Source organism: Lissotriton vulgaris, chromosome 1_1, assembly GCF_964263255.1.
Source record: "Lissotriton vulgaris chromosome 1_1, aLisVul1.2, whole genome shotgun sequence".
NCBI classification, from domain to species: Eukaryota; Metazoa; Chordata; class Amphibia; order Caudata; family Salamandridae; genus Lissotriton; species Lissotriton vulgaris.
Window position 1 is genome coordinate 448,202,319 of NC_141685.1, and position 14,234 is coordinate 448,216,552.

The 14,234-nt window shown below is 39.9% G+C and overlaps 1 protein-coding gene across 2 annotated transcripts in view; it reads left to right on the forward strand.

Moving 5' to 3' along the window:
* The window catches only part of ATG4C (autophagy related 4C cysteine peptidase), a 297,476-nt gene extending 283,911 nt beyond the window's left edge, over positions 1-13,565 (forward strand). For both annotated transcript variants that reach the window (XM_086953509.1, XM_086953515.1), the window contains exon 11: positions 11,174-13,565. In XM_086953509.1, coding sequence (XP_086809635.1) covers positions 11,174-11,344 — 171 coding nt within the window. In that variant the 3' untranslated portion in view covers positions 11,345-13,565. The remainder of the gene's footprint in view (positions 1-11,173) is intronic.
* Positions 13,566-14,234: the final 669 nt, after the last annotated feature.

Below are 14,234 nucleotides of genomic sequence, written 5' to 3' on the forward strand. Positions count from 1 at the left end.
TTAAACGAGCATTTCTAGGCAGCAGCACTACAGAAACACGGTGCTAAATGTCACCTTGTTGGCCGGGCTGTGTGATGGTCAGAATGTTATTTTATTTTTAATATAGCAATTATAGATACTCGTACACAATTTCATCAGCTGTTTCATCATCGACTTAATGAAGTTGCCCTGGACGACTAAACGATATCCTTTGGTTTTAATATTTTCATCATTTGTTCGTTACATTGTGTTTATTATATGTACGTTGTCCTTTTTGCTCCAAAACGTAAAGTCGTAGATATGATTTCATAAGTGCACATAACAGACTGCCACAGCAAACATTATGAAATCCAAATCACGAGACCTCTCTGTATTTTTCTTTCTTGAATCGCCATGAAAGCTCTGAATGTATGAACTAAGCAGCACCGTGACCGCGACTCGTTCGCTTCGGGCATTGTAGGGTTTCTACGTTTTGCCTGTCTGTAAACTCTTTGTTTTTGCTACTTTTGCTCCATTGAAGTTGGGAGAATTGTGCTTTCTTGAGCAGTCCACAATTCTGCAAGAACTAATTAAAGCAAAGCAAAGCGAATCGCAATACGGGATAGATGTCTTCACGGCCATTAAACACTTTACGGAAATCAGGAAATGGACCACTTAGCCAGAATTAATTAAATCCCTGCAAACGTGGTGCATTGAAATGTTTCTCTCTGCTAGTGGAAATTGTAAACGCGTTGATTTCATTGACTGTGCGACGATTTCAAATGATCCGCGTCTTCTCGTCCGCTATTTGTTATAGGCGCTTTGAAATAACAGCGTTTGTGAGTCATTTTAGATAATATCCGATTTTTACATTAAAATTTTGATTTTCACTGCAGTGCCGTCTACTTTGTCACCCTTGTTCTGTGAAATGCCCAGTTCTCTAAAAACTAGAATCATCATAAATAATAAATGTCCATGGCTGGACATCTGTGTGTGGCCAGCCGGTGGCGCTGTTGTGATAGAAATGAGCGAAACATTGGCCGAGTGCAAGAAACCCTTCTCATTAAAAGTACTTTGAAAGAGGCTATCAATTCTATGTCGAAATAAAGCAAATTGTAAAGATTGTTGCACAAACCTAAATGGAGGCAAGTAGGAGTGATGGGGCAATGCGAGATAGGCGAATCTCCGCGGACAGGAGCCCTTCTCATTTCACTTGAACAAAAGAAATTAATTTATAATAGAGATAGTATTAGCACATGCAAATATATTTGAAGTTAAAAAAAGATTTTCCCTAAGCTTAGATTTCCTTTCATTTCTCAGCTGGCTGGAGGTTGTACATGGAAATGATTATTTAAAATGGACGTCGGTTTTGATAAGGCCGCAAAATAGTCTAACAGGTGAGCATCCAAAGGTGACCGCGCCGTTATTTATTTCAAATGGCGCGTTTTAAATACAAATAAAAAAATACTAACGTCTTAAAAATGGTTCTGTCTTTTTAATGTGTTTAATCAAAGAATACAATTACTTTGCTTCAGCATGGTGACTGAAGCGCGCGTCTTCACTCTGTGAGCGCTCACAAGCACGCTGGGGTTAGAGGTCTATTCCTATGTATTTTATTAGCAGTATTTTGATATAATAGGGCCAAACGGCAGATGGGCCGTTGTACAACATTTACCAAACCGTTTAAAGTTAAAAGGTGGTATTACCCGATTTAAAAAAGGGTGGATAAAATGCATTCATTTCCCTTTACAATAAATTTCAGAGTAAGATTTCAGTAGGCCCAAAATGTAAAATCATCGCCGAGCACAACAATCGTACAATTATTGAAAACTTGTAAAACAGGCAATGACCAAGCCAATAGGCCTGGTCGTGGAAAACTCGTCAAATTGTTAAATTCTTTTTATTTTTTTTTATTTTTTTATTTTTTATTGTAAGAGTGTTTGGCAAAAAGAAACAAAGAAAACTTGCCATTGCCCAGGGGGATGGGCAAATAAGTACAACAACAAAAATATTTAACAAAAAATTACATTGCATATCATTTTAATAGAACAGCATAGGCACTTCTTGCATTGCAGGTGTACTTACTACAGATGTAGAAAGTTAACCATTGACCGTCTTACTTGACTAAACGGGAAAATGTGATTTTTATTGATGCAGTGAAAAGGTAGTATTGGCTTTGAATGACAGTAACCCGAAGACTCACCTTACACACAAAAGAGCGACTCAAATAAGAATAGGTAATATAAAGGAAAGAATTTTCAGAATGAAAGTATTGGCCCACCAAAAGTATGCTTTTTATGGGGATGTGCACGTGATCAAACCAAAATGCCTCCAATCACACTGCAAGACAGCAAATGGATGAAGTGGGCTGACCCAATGCACATGCTGTATGCTGTCAGGATCAGCAGCAAAATGTGAATGACTGCTGAACAGAACAATGAGCGAAGATGGCGGGCAATTATTTATGTATCTTTTTCATGGATTATTTAATTGTATTACTTAAGGGAGGCAAAATAGCCAAACTTTCTTTAGGCCAGACCTAAAAACCTTCACTTCATGCCTCAAGATTCAAGAAATAATCACAGAGAAGTAACCCAAAATTAAAAAGAACCTTTCACTCGGAAAAAGGATTGTTTTCAGTTCCATGTTTTTGCAAAAAGTTCCAGGACCAGGGAGTGACAAAAACGCCTGTCACTAAGTCTGCTTTTATTCACATTTTTGATTCTGGGAGTGGCCAGCCACCTGGAGCTACTATTTCGAGTCTCGACAGGCCAACACGAATTGTGCCACGCGGTATGACGATCATCTGTCTGCTTCATTATAACCCCCAAATCTTATTCTCCTCAAAAGTCAGCCAATGAAAGGTACTTGAAGCAGGAGAAGCAGAGGTTAGAATCTTGACTTCCCTTACAAACATGCAGTGGAATTAAAGGCTGACTTTAGAGGCCTTAAAGCACACATTGCCCCTACTAACCCTGCCTCAGTTTGAGACAGTGCCAGCTATTGACCATAGATGTCAAAGAGTGGGCAGGGTAAGACCAATACGTTGTGTTTTATTATTGAGTGATGATATTGTGCTGTCCAGCCGTCATTCTTTTTTGGTCCCAGATTCAAAGATTGGAACCCAAAAGGAATCCCACTGAGTGAGCGGATGACAACACTCCGACGTTGAGTGATCCATCAACTGATACAACCATCATCAGGACTTCCTGGTGAATATGTTCTGTAAAATATTCAAATTTTATCACCAATCTTGGGTGGCTCTTCTGTTCGCTGGATCATTCAGTCTGAGACTTTAGTAGTTTTAGTCAGCACTTGCTTTCTTACCGCAAGATCTCATTGAAGCCCACTGGCTTCACAAAAACGTAATACGTTATTTTTTATTCAATAATTTAAATAAAGAAGAGATTTTAAAATCAATACGTTTACTGGTAGTTTCAAGAATTTAACAAATAACTTACTCACTCGCTTGCCTGCATTAATTTAAGACTTGCAGAAGTAAGGGTTTACTGAAATAACAAAGTGAAATTGGAAGGTATTTACTAGTTTAAACCTCATTAAGTTTGAGCTGGCAAGCCCAGTGGATTAGTGGTGGGTTGGGAATACAGATGTTCCCAGGAGAAGAACAGGATGCTTGCCACTTAAAAAGTTAAAGTAAATTTACAATAGCCGACCTTTCTTAGTATTGACATTATCTTAGCCGTGTTTTTCTCCTTTCTTGCCCACAGACTTTACTTCCATAAACTTTGCAGTAAGTACGCTTATGAGGTGCAAGATATATTGCTTGTGTATGTACTGGAAGATATTTCTTCACCAGGACTATTTTGCTGCTTGAGAAAAAAGGAAAACACACATTCCTGCAGATGGCCCACCCAACCCACAGGGGAAATTTCAGTGAGGGGACGAGTTCTCTTTGTAGTCTACAACTTGTATAAATTCCAGTGAATTCTCCCTGTGATTGTTGTGAATCCCTCAAAAAACGCAATATACTAAAATCCTGTGAATTAATCTGCGATGTGTATATTACTACCTTCTTTTCAGTTTTTGGGAATCTACCCTATAGTTGACCTTCACGTATGTCTCTTTTAGGTGATTTTTCATGCATAATTGAATCCTGTTTCGTAGTAGATTGTCTTTTAAGGCGACATCAGTCAATGACTCCATATTAATGGTAGTGAAAATTAGCCCTGGTTGATCATCTTAAATATTGATTTTGAGCTGAGCTTGCGTGAGGTGGGATTTCACAAAAGAACGCTAATGCCAGTTGCTTTCGTGCGAACTCACTATTGGATGCCATCACTTTTGGTTGTGTATCTGTACACTCAGTTTTGATGCTAATCACCTCCATGGTTTGTGGCAGATCATTCACTTCCCTCAGAGTACTCGAATTAAAACATTTAGGTTGAATCCTGCAACTTTTCTTGTAGTAAGGTGTATATTCAAAGTACAATTTAAATTTTAAGTGATTTTTTTGACACTTTTTATTTAAAAAATACCATTATTCATATTTCAACATTTTGAAAAACATTTTTAAATATTTCCCCAAGTGCAATAGTAAGGTTGTAAGATTTCATACACCCAATCAGCTTTAACTCCTTTGCTGCTTGCCCGTTTCCGCCGCTGTGCGGTAAACAAACGAACAGGGCGGGCCGTGACGAACCCCAGCCGTCATCAGCACACGAGCACCGCGGAGCGTGACAGCTGGGGTTTTTCACTAGCATGGAAGGGGTTAATGCATTCAAGTGTGATTGGAGCCCATATTTTATGACTATAGGTTGCAAAAACCTTCATAGTTGTACTTAAAACACGGTCAAAGAGAATGTGTACAATATTTGGCTTTACATTGCCATCGCACAACAGCTTCCACTTGTCTTAGCAGTATAAGTCACAGACCCAAAATGTTCAAATACGGTTTATCTGGACTCGCAACTGGAATAGTTCACCGTAACGTTGCCGGCTGAAACGCTGCTTAGATATGCAAACACTAAAACATCAGGAAAAAAAGATCTTCAGCAGCCTAATTGAATCTTTACCCAAAACATACCTTTCATCCTTGGTCCTAGCCAGCATTAACCCAATTGATCAAATGTTATCCCAAAACGCTTTAGTCACATAACCGTTCATGGGAAATATATTTTCAAAACGAGAAATTACTTTGGTTGTATGCTGCACAGATCCTTTCCAATCTTTGTTTCCCCCTTAATCAATGCATGCTAACGAACTTGGAAAGATTTCCCAATAGTTTGGACCCTTGAGCATGGGAAACATCATTTACTCCGAATCCATTACCACGAATTACGTTTACAACGGGTCACTTACCACGAAAACGTCTTTTCATCGCGGGTGCAATCCACGAACGTCTTTACCACACAACGCAAGCTTCATTCCTTCCAGTCGTCGTTCCTTCGTCCTGCGTGTATATCATTAGGAGAAAGGGACAATAAAAAAAGAGGGCTGGGGGGGTCTCCCCCCCCCCCCCCCAAAAAAAAAGCGGAATTTAAAAAAAAAGAAGAAAACTTAAAAAAAAAAACGCTATTCAGTGCCAAAGGAGAGAAAGGAAAGTGCCTCAACAACGACGTGGCATGTACGTCAAAATAGAAGTCCTATCTCTATTTTGAAAGACGTGTTTTGACGCTGGAAACGTTAGAAGTATCGTAACGTAAATATGGCGGTGTACAATCGTGCGTGCTCAAATGCTGCGTGGTAAAGAGACTTGCGAACTAAAATTCGCGTGGTAATGCCATGCGTGGAACTTGTATTCGTGGTAAAATCATATATTCCTTGAGCATACCTAGCCGGATGGGTATGAGCTACTGTTTAAAGAATAGTTAAGTTCAATCTAGTCTCCTGCTCACAGGATTGCATTCAGTGTAAGACCCACCAAACATATCACTATTGCTGCTCTAACCTTTGCCCAGTCAATTCTGTCAGCTGTAATGACCAATTCTGCCTGTGAAGGCCTTAAGGATGTGTTTTCCTTAAAAACCTGCAAGAAAGCAAACCTTGATGGTCCACTGCACCTTTGATTAAATTCAAGTCGCCCACGCATTACTGAAAATGCCCTTTCTTCAGTAATATTTATCTGGTCAGTCAAATTTAGCTTTGATTTGAGTCATTCAAATGTACCTTTATGATTTACCATTTACCATTTTGGCCGTATAATAATCAGAACGATTTAATTTTTTACCACCAAAGATACTCACTTGTTCGTTTTCTATGTAAGCATTGAGATTATTCTGCTCACAATAGATTTGGGGAACATCTAACTTCTCTAAAAGCCCACGGATGAATAGTCTAAAAATGCCAAACCAACTCCATAAAGCAGACACAGAATGTTGACGTTTCCTGTTTTTGCAGAAAAGGGTATAGGGCTCAATGTAGTATTCCCCTTTCCTAAACCAGGAACATGCAGTTGGCACACTGACTGGTTTGCAAACAGCGATGCAATATGGTTTTAGTTTGTTGTATAAAGCCGTACCTAGCCAGGATAATTTCTACCCACAATATGCCCAGCCGATTTAAAAAACAAGTTAAATTATATTTTGCAGGATTGTATTTTTCTCATTTTTATAATATACTGGCTTAATAGTAGCTCCATTCGAACTATCTGGAATCATTGCAGTTGTGGGAATTATTGCGAGGTCCCCCAGTCTGGTTCATTTTATAACCAGACTCATGGTAAATTGCCTGGGCCTGTGATTCTTGATACTGAAATTTAAAAAAGAGGAACAAGGAACTTATTGGTAGGTCCAGCACACACACTCCTTATCATGGTAACTTAGAAATATAGAAGAGTGCAGTTCCTTTGACTCAAACAAAGTGTTGTTAAGTGTGTCCGGTCAGTGGAATGCGATCCAATAGGAGCAAGTGCCCTCACACACCCATACACGTCACTAATCCCCTCCAAATGTATGAGTCACAACCCTCTTAGAAACCCAAAAGAGGAGGAAAGATGAGTAGGGTCTGGTCTGCTTCCAATCTGTTGTCACACTGTATATTATTACAAGTTTGACCAAAGTACACAACATATTGTTGGATTCCGGTGTAATTCTAGTAAATAATAAAAAGATGACCATATTGCGGTGGGGTGGTTAAATATGATGTTTATACGAGGCCGAACCAAATCCAACATGAAATAGTCTAAAATAATCGATATGCCAGCCCGCTCTCCCTAAGATGGCCATACCTGAACATGCACCAGTTTTATAATTACCAATACTAAGCAGCACCTAACCCGACATGAGATGACCAAGATTAACCCATGGGCTCGCCTGTCGCCACGGTTCACACACTAGTCTTTGAAAACTACTAACCGGAAGTAAAACAAACTTTATATAACCGCCCAGAACGCACAGCGCCTAGAGTCAGGGTAGGTGCAGATGGTCACAGAACTCTGCCATTGAGTGAGTATTGAGCGGGAGCAGGACAGCATGCAAGACTGGAGGTAAGACGCAGCAACTCTGTTAATCTGTGCTGTGCATAACCAGAGCGGACCGCAAATGAGCGGTTCGCTCTGGTTATCCTCCGTCAGACCGACACTAACTGAAAACAGGTGTGTGAATTTTCAAGTGGCATGGTTGTGTGCGCACAGGTGTGGCACTGTCTAACAACGACATTTTATTTTTATTTTTTATTTTTACGGAGTTTTATATAGCGCGAACGTGACCCGAATCGGGTATCAGAGCGCTTTACATAGCACCAGTTGCATTGCATAAGGACACATTCATTTTTTTGTTAGGCACGGGGAGATTAAGTGATTTGACCAGAATCACAGGATGTTCAGCGTCATTGCTGAGACTTGAACCCGGTGCCCCAGATTTGAGGTCGAACGCCCTAGCCATTACGCCAACTCCTCTCCCCAAGACATGTAACCACCGTTGACGATCATCAATTTATGAACACAGGCAATTAGTCTTGAAACCAGTTAGCTCACATGCATCCACGCGATACAGTACCAAGACTATACGATTATGATGATCTTTAATATCACGGAGTCCACAACTGCAGTCCCATGAAGAACGAATGCTGAGACACGAGTGATGTGCGCTCCCCTCCCCTCCCCCTCCTGCCTGACTAATGGTCACCACAAGCCACATAATGGGGCTCAGAATGATCCTTGTGGTCAAGTATAAAATGCATTATGCCACTCTGAATCAAGCTCTTTTTTGGCCACAACCGAAATAAGTTTGTATAAATGACATATATTGTTTGTCAATTTTGTCTTTCAGGTCAGTGCGATGAACAAGGTAGAATCATCCTTTGTGTAGTATGTTGTGACTGATTACTAGGGTTACCACAATACAGTTTGAACTCGTCACGCAGTAGTGTAGGTTACTTTTCTCTGGTCCCCATGAATTGCCGACAGACCCATCTGGGCTACATTAGGCAAGAAATATGTTGACCTCACATTTTATACATTAATCACTACTGCTCCTAGAACCATTGTATCCCAAACGAGCACCAACATTTTTAATTAGGGTAGTGAGCTTCACTAGTAAACATTTACCCAAACTAAGCACCACCATACCTATTTTAAGTCACTTTCACAACACTACACACACGTCACACCCCAAATACCCATACATCATCAAACGGCTAGATCAAAAGATCTCTGGCAAAGAGCCCCTTCATGGGTGCCTGTCGGGATTTGCAGCGCCAGCGCAACGAGGAGCATGCCCAGATGATGAAGCATGACACCTTTCGGGGTGTGTGAGGGCACTTGCTCCTATTGGGGCGCATTCCACTGACCTGACACACTAACAGCACTTTGTGTTAAAGGAACTGCACACTCCTATATTTCTAAACTCTTGATATTGACACAGATTCTAGTCTTGATTCGTTTTTGGAGACGTATGTTAAACTATTTCCTCCTCATCTGATTATATGTCAAAGGTTCATAAATTAGATACCAGAGGTGTCAGTCCATATAAGTTCAGTCGAAAATCCTCATAAATAGAACATTCCAAAGTAATATCTTTGGAATACAACAGCAATTGGCAAAGTGCCAGAACATCTGTAGAGTGTCTTCTGGAAGAACCTTGTTCCTATTGTTCCTTTTCCTTGAGGCTTAAGCAATCGTGTTGGTTGGGGTATGTCACCAGCAAGCATCAGATGAGGCTTCTGGTCTTCAAGGATCTAGTCCATTTGTATATCTGCACTTAACGGAGAAGTATAAAGTCCATCCCTCTCTTCCTCCCAGTTACTGCAAGTTTTCAGTTAATTTCCTCTGCTGCTGTATATAAGAATTCCTTGTTTAACACTATTTCTGCAGTCACTCCATGAGTGATGTAACTGATGTCTTGTAACATAACGATGTACATGCAACTGAACACAGATCCCACTTGGCCACAATAGTAAAAATCAATTCCTTCATCTCCATGTTAAATTTGTTTCCATGTGTCGGAGTTTCTTTCAGATATTCCTCTACTACTATTTTCAGAGCAAGACCGGTCCATGCAATAGGTTGGCATTTTCTGCTGTTGAGACAAAATAGCCACGTTTCCACTGAATTCATGGTGTTGCCAGTGAAGCTCCTTCTCAGTCTTTGAACAATATCTTTGGAAGCCAACTTCTCAATCAAAAAGTTAATCTGTCCTGGTACAACATTCCCATAATGAGTGCAAGCAAGACGAGCACGAAAATTGATATTGGATCTGACTTGATCATTGGTGAGAGGGTGTGTTTAGGTTAATGTGTGTTTGTGTGTGATTGCTAGGGTTGATGACTATATGAATGGGAGAGTCTGTGTATTCTTGTGAATGGATGGGTTGGTGAATAAGAGAGTGGGTGGATAGGTACATTTGTGAGTGGTGGGTGAATTGATGGGTAAGAAGATTACTGAATAGGTGGGACAGAGAATAGATGGGTACGTGGATTCATGAGAAGTGGGTTGATATGTTGGGTAAGTAGCCAATTGAGTGGATGGATTAATGGGTGTTGGGTGGATGGATGTGATGATTGATTTATGAATGAGTCAGTAGATGGTTGATGGATAAATGAATTAACGGATGAGTGAACGTATAAGTGAGTGAATGAACGGTTGCCAAGCAGGGCTATATGGAGGTGTTTTTTGAGCCCTGGGGAACAGTGGGTACAGTGCTGCTGGGACATATATAAAACCTGCACTGTAGAGTAGCATTCCACAGAGAAGTGATGTAGGAAATTTCATATTTGTAATGCTACAAAGGCTGGGGTTCGCAGGGCCTCTCGGAGTAGTGCTGGGGGCTTTTGAAGTCTTACAGGGGACACCATCAACAGAGATCTGCATCAGCTTATGGAAGCCCACTTATTGTGCTGCCTGTATTCAGGGCTGCAACTCAGTGGCAGTAGATTTCAGACAGAAGAGCGAGGCTGAAGAGGATGCTACTGGAAGAAAAAGCGCAGGCGAACTTGGTGGACCTGGTGACAAGTAAGAACTCGCACAGCTGTGGCATCATACTGCCTCAAGATGCCCATGGAAAGTGTTGCAGCAATTTTCAAGTTTGTAGACCTTTCAAAGACCAGAACAGCACTAAACCTATTGAGGCAACCAACACAAAACCTACTGAAGTAAAGAGGAAGAAAAGTAACCACTAATGAGGCTTATCACAAGGCCTCTGATGAGCCCCAATGTCTTAGGCAGGGTGATGAGCCTCGCACAATCACAGAAGAGAATATCCTCTTGTAATTTAATTTAAAAAGTCAGGCACAACCACTAGGGAAATGTAACAACAGTCAGTGTAACTCAAGTGATTGCGAAATAGAGCCAGATAAGTTAAAGTTCTATTCGAACTTAGCCTATGAAAGAAGTACCCCTGCAAATACCCTGAAAGTCCACTGTCATCGTGTATTGGTGATTCACCATTTGTGTGACAGAGCTGAAGCTCTCCCTTAAGCCAGACTCAAGAACAAATGTTCAAAATCGTATTCTTAAGCCCTGATATTTCCACGGCGGAAAGACTAGACCAGTCCAGCATGGCACGCTTTATTTCTTATGCTATTGATAAACCCTTTACTTACAGCACCTGCGCTTATTTCGTCAGAATTTCTTTTTATAGGAAATTGGCCATCAGCCTGATGTCTCTTGTCAAGAAATGCTTCTTTGGGATAATCCAGTATGGAGTTGTATACGTTTGTAATCCAATTGTGATGTGGGCTGGCACAGATAACATTTGGTACTCCACTGCTTTCATATTCATATCTGCATTGCATTCATGTGTTGGTTGTTCCATTCTAGGTGCTGCATTCTTCATCCAAAGAGAAATATCCTTTATTTACCTTCGTAAAAGGTCATTCAAGAGACTATGATTTTGACTGCACTCCAGCCCATGAACAGAACCACGGTTTGTGCCAGGATGAAAGCGCGCGATTACAAAGATTTAACACCGAGGAGTTTGTCTTGCTTTAGAGACGCTTTATTACTGAATCTGGGCGCTTTTCCAGGAGGACATTCACCCGCAGAAAAACACAAGGAACACTAAAATGTTTTTTTTCTTTTAAAGATTTTAATATTTTTAAGAATGATAAGCTGGACTGTGATTGCATTTGCAAAGCTCACAACTGTAATTGTGTTAATGGCAATATAATTTTAGGAGATGGAGTTTAAATTTCATTTTTTGTGTTTCACTATCCAAGATGAGTTCTTTTTTATTTCAGACAGTAATTGTTAGCAGTAATACTGATTGATGCAATTATCCCAGCCAAATTGTGAGTTAGGACACTACATAAGACGTGTAATATGATTTTATAATGGCTGCTCGTTAACATTAGTGTTGGATCTTAGAATATAAAATATTGCATTTTTTACACTATTTTAGCGCTGTAACGCTTTAATGTTAACCAATGTAACTGGGCAAAACCAATTATTACCCGGTAGATGGGAGCAGTGTTTGTTTCCTATCTCAACATTTGAGTTTTATGAGAATGTAACTCCGACTTTTTCAGTTTTGAAATGACACTATAAAATAAATTGGGATGAAAGGAGCTAGAAGGAAAGGAATGCCTGTAAATAGGCTTCAGCCGCCTCCATACAGCATTGGTCGTTTCCCTTCAGAGACTGATTTTTTAAATATTTTCTTTTATATTTCAGGGCTATATGTAACATCTGGTTTAGATTTCAGTAAAAAATGTAAACAAAGACTTATTTTTCTTCGAGTATTTCAAATGCATTTTGAAGTGCACCTATGAACTGTATTCTCATTAAGAAAAACCCTTGCAATTTGTGAATGTTAATGCCCTGAAGCAACTCTATTGGTTGCTGAATTCTGTTTGATCAGATCTGTGCATTTTTGACAAGTCCCCCAGAATGCCTGTATGGGTTATAGAAATGCATTTCATGCATTACCGGCAATGTCAAGGTGCTGCAGATTTGAGGAAATGGGAGGGGTGACTTGACGTGCTGGAGATGGATGCCTCTTGATAAAGATATGCAGATCTTCAGGCTTACACATTGTGATGCATGTCTGAGTGGGAAATCTTGGGCAAGTATAGCACTTGAGAAGGAATCCTAATTTGGAGATGGGTTGAAGGGCTAGCGGGGAATCGCTTGAATTTGGTTATTTGGTTTTTTGGGGTATTAGCATTTACAATCCACTTGTTTCGGGTTCTCCGGAAGTAGGCCATGGAGGAAGCCATGTCATCAGAGTTTGCAAAGATTGAACTCTACACGCACACACCTGTTTGTGCCACTTCTAGAGGAAGCATGCACATAAACGAGACACAGTAATAATTGTGTTGTCCTTTAGCCACTCAGTGGAGGCTGAATTGACCTCTGTAATTAACGCATGGAGTTGATCTGTTACTGCAACTTTATGCCCTGCGTAGAGAGGAGTCCTGGTTGCATCGGTTTGCTTCTGAATGGTATGATAACACAACTCCTGTGTTTAAAGCCACACAGCCCATACCTCCTGGATTATTCAGAAAGCTGCTACTGGACCCTCCTGAAAGTGAAAAAAAAAAAATACGAGTATAATTAATGATTGTTGATAGGCAGTGTTCACTGTTTCCCTTTGACCCATCATGCCCAATAGAAGTTCTGACAGTTGATTGTGGCCTGGCCCTTCAAATAGACTAGGGGCCCACATTGCATAACATCGTTTTGTCCACTCGAGGAAAGAGGAGATTTAATATGGATGTTTTGTCTCTAAGGTAGGGATTTCAGACTATGCTGGTCATTTGATTCACGATGGACCGTATCGATAAGGAGGCCCCTAGAAACTCAAGCTGTTTTGTGAGAAGGAACTAAGTGACTCTGTCTTAATCAGGCACCAATAATCTGTAATATGTTAAGCATTTTGATCTTTTTTCTTTCTAAAAATGTGATTTTTCTCTAATCCAAAAATGGACTTTGAACTCCAGTTTTCTTTCCAACATAAAGTGTATACAGTAAAACACACCTCTCTTACCTCAGGGGAAGTGGGCACACCATAACATGATGCAAAAATATTTCTTCTAAGTTAAAGAAAATATGTTGTTTTTTGTTTTTATATTTTGGTCGAATTTTTAATTGTTGTTCAGCATACTGCTGAGAACAGGATAGCTCCTGAAATATGAAGGTTTTAGAACATGGATAGTAAATCTTCCAAATGGAACAAAAATGTATTGAAATAAAAATAGATTCATAAATTCCATTGGGTTGCTGATGCATGTTATTGAACGAACAATCTCGAACTAACTACTCAAATGAATATGTATGTAACGTTTTTCTCCGGTCCATCTGCCGGGTACTGAAGACTCATCTAATCTATTCCAAATGTACCTTTCAGATTCCTAATCTCCTTTCTATGCTAATCTACTGTACCTCATGCTCCTAGTTTACTTTTGTGTATGCAAACCACCTTTTAACAACATAGATGGATCACAATAAAACATTATTGGGAACAATTGGACAAAAACCCCATGTTCCTACATTTATTACCACACTGCACATGCCAAATGTCATGCTCCTCACAAGGATGAATTATGGATATTTTACCCTGCTGCAAGGACTTGTGTTCTGATTAAATACCTTTGTGTATAACTTCTCACCGTTAATAAACTGCATGTAATTAAACAATACAGTTATAATCACCCCAATTGAAGGTTTGCCTTACATGAGTCTTGGAACCGTCCAACAGTTAATAGCCATAAATACATAACATTTGGTTCATCTTCCAACAAATCAAGCAGAGGGTTTAAATGTATAATGATTAGTTGTGGGAAGAGGTGATTGCTTATAATGACACTGCAACTGACCACAAATCTCAGTTCTGTTTCTATCTACATGTGGTTTAAACTTTTTGTTTGAGAAGGGACAACAA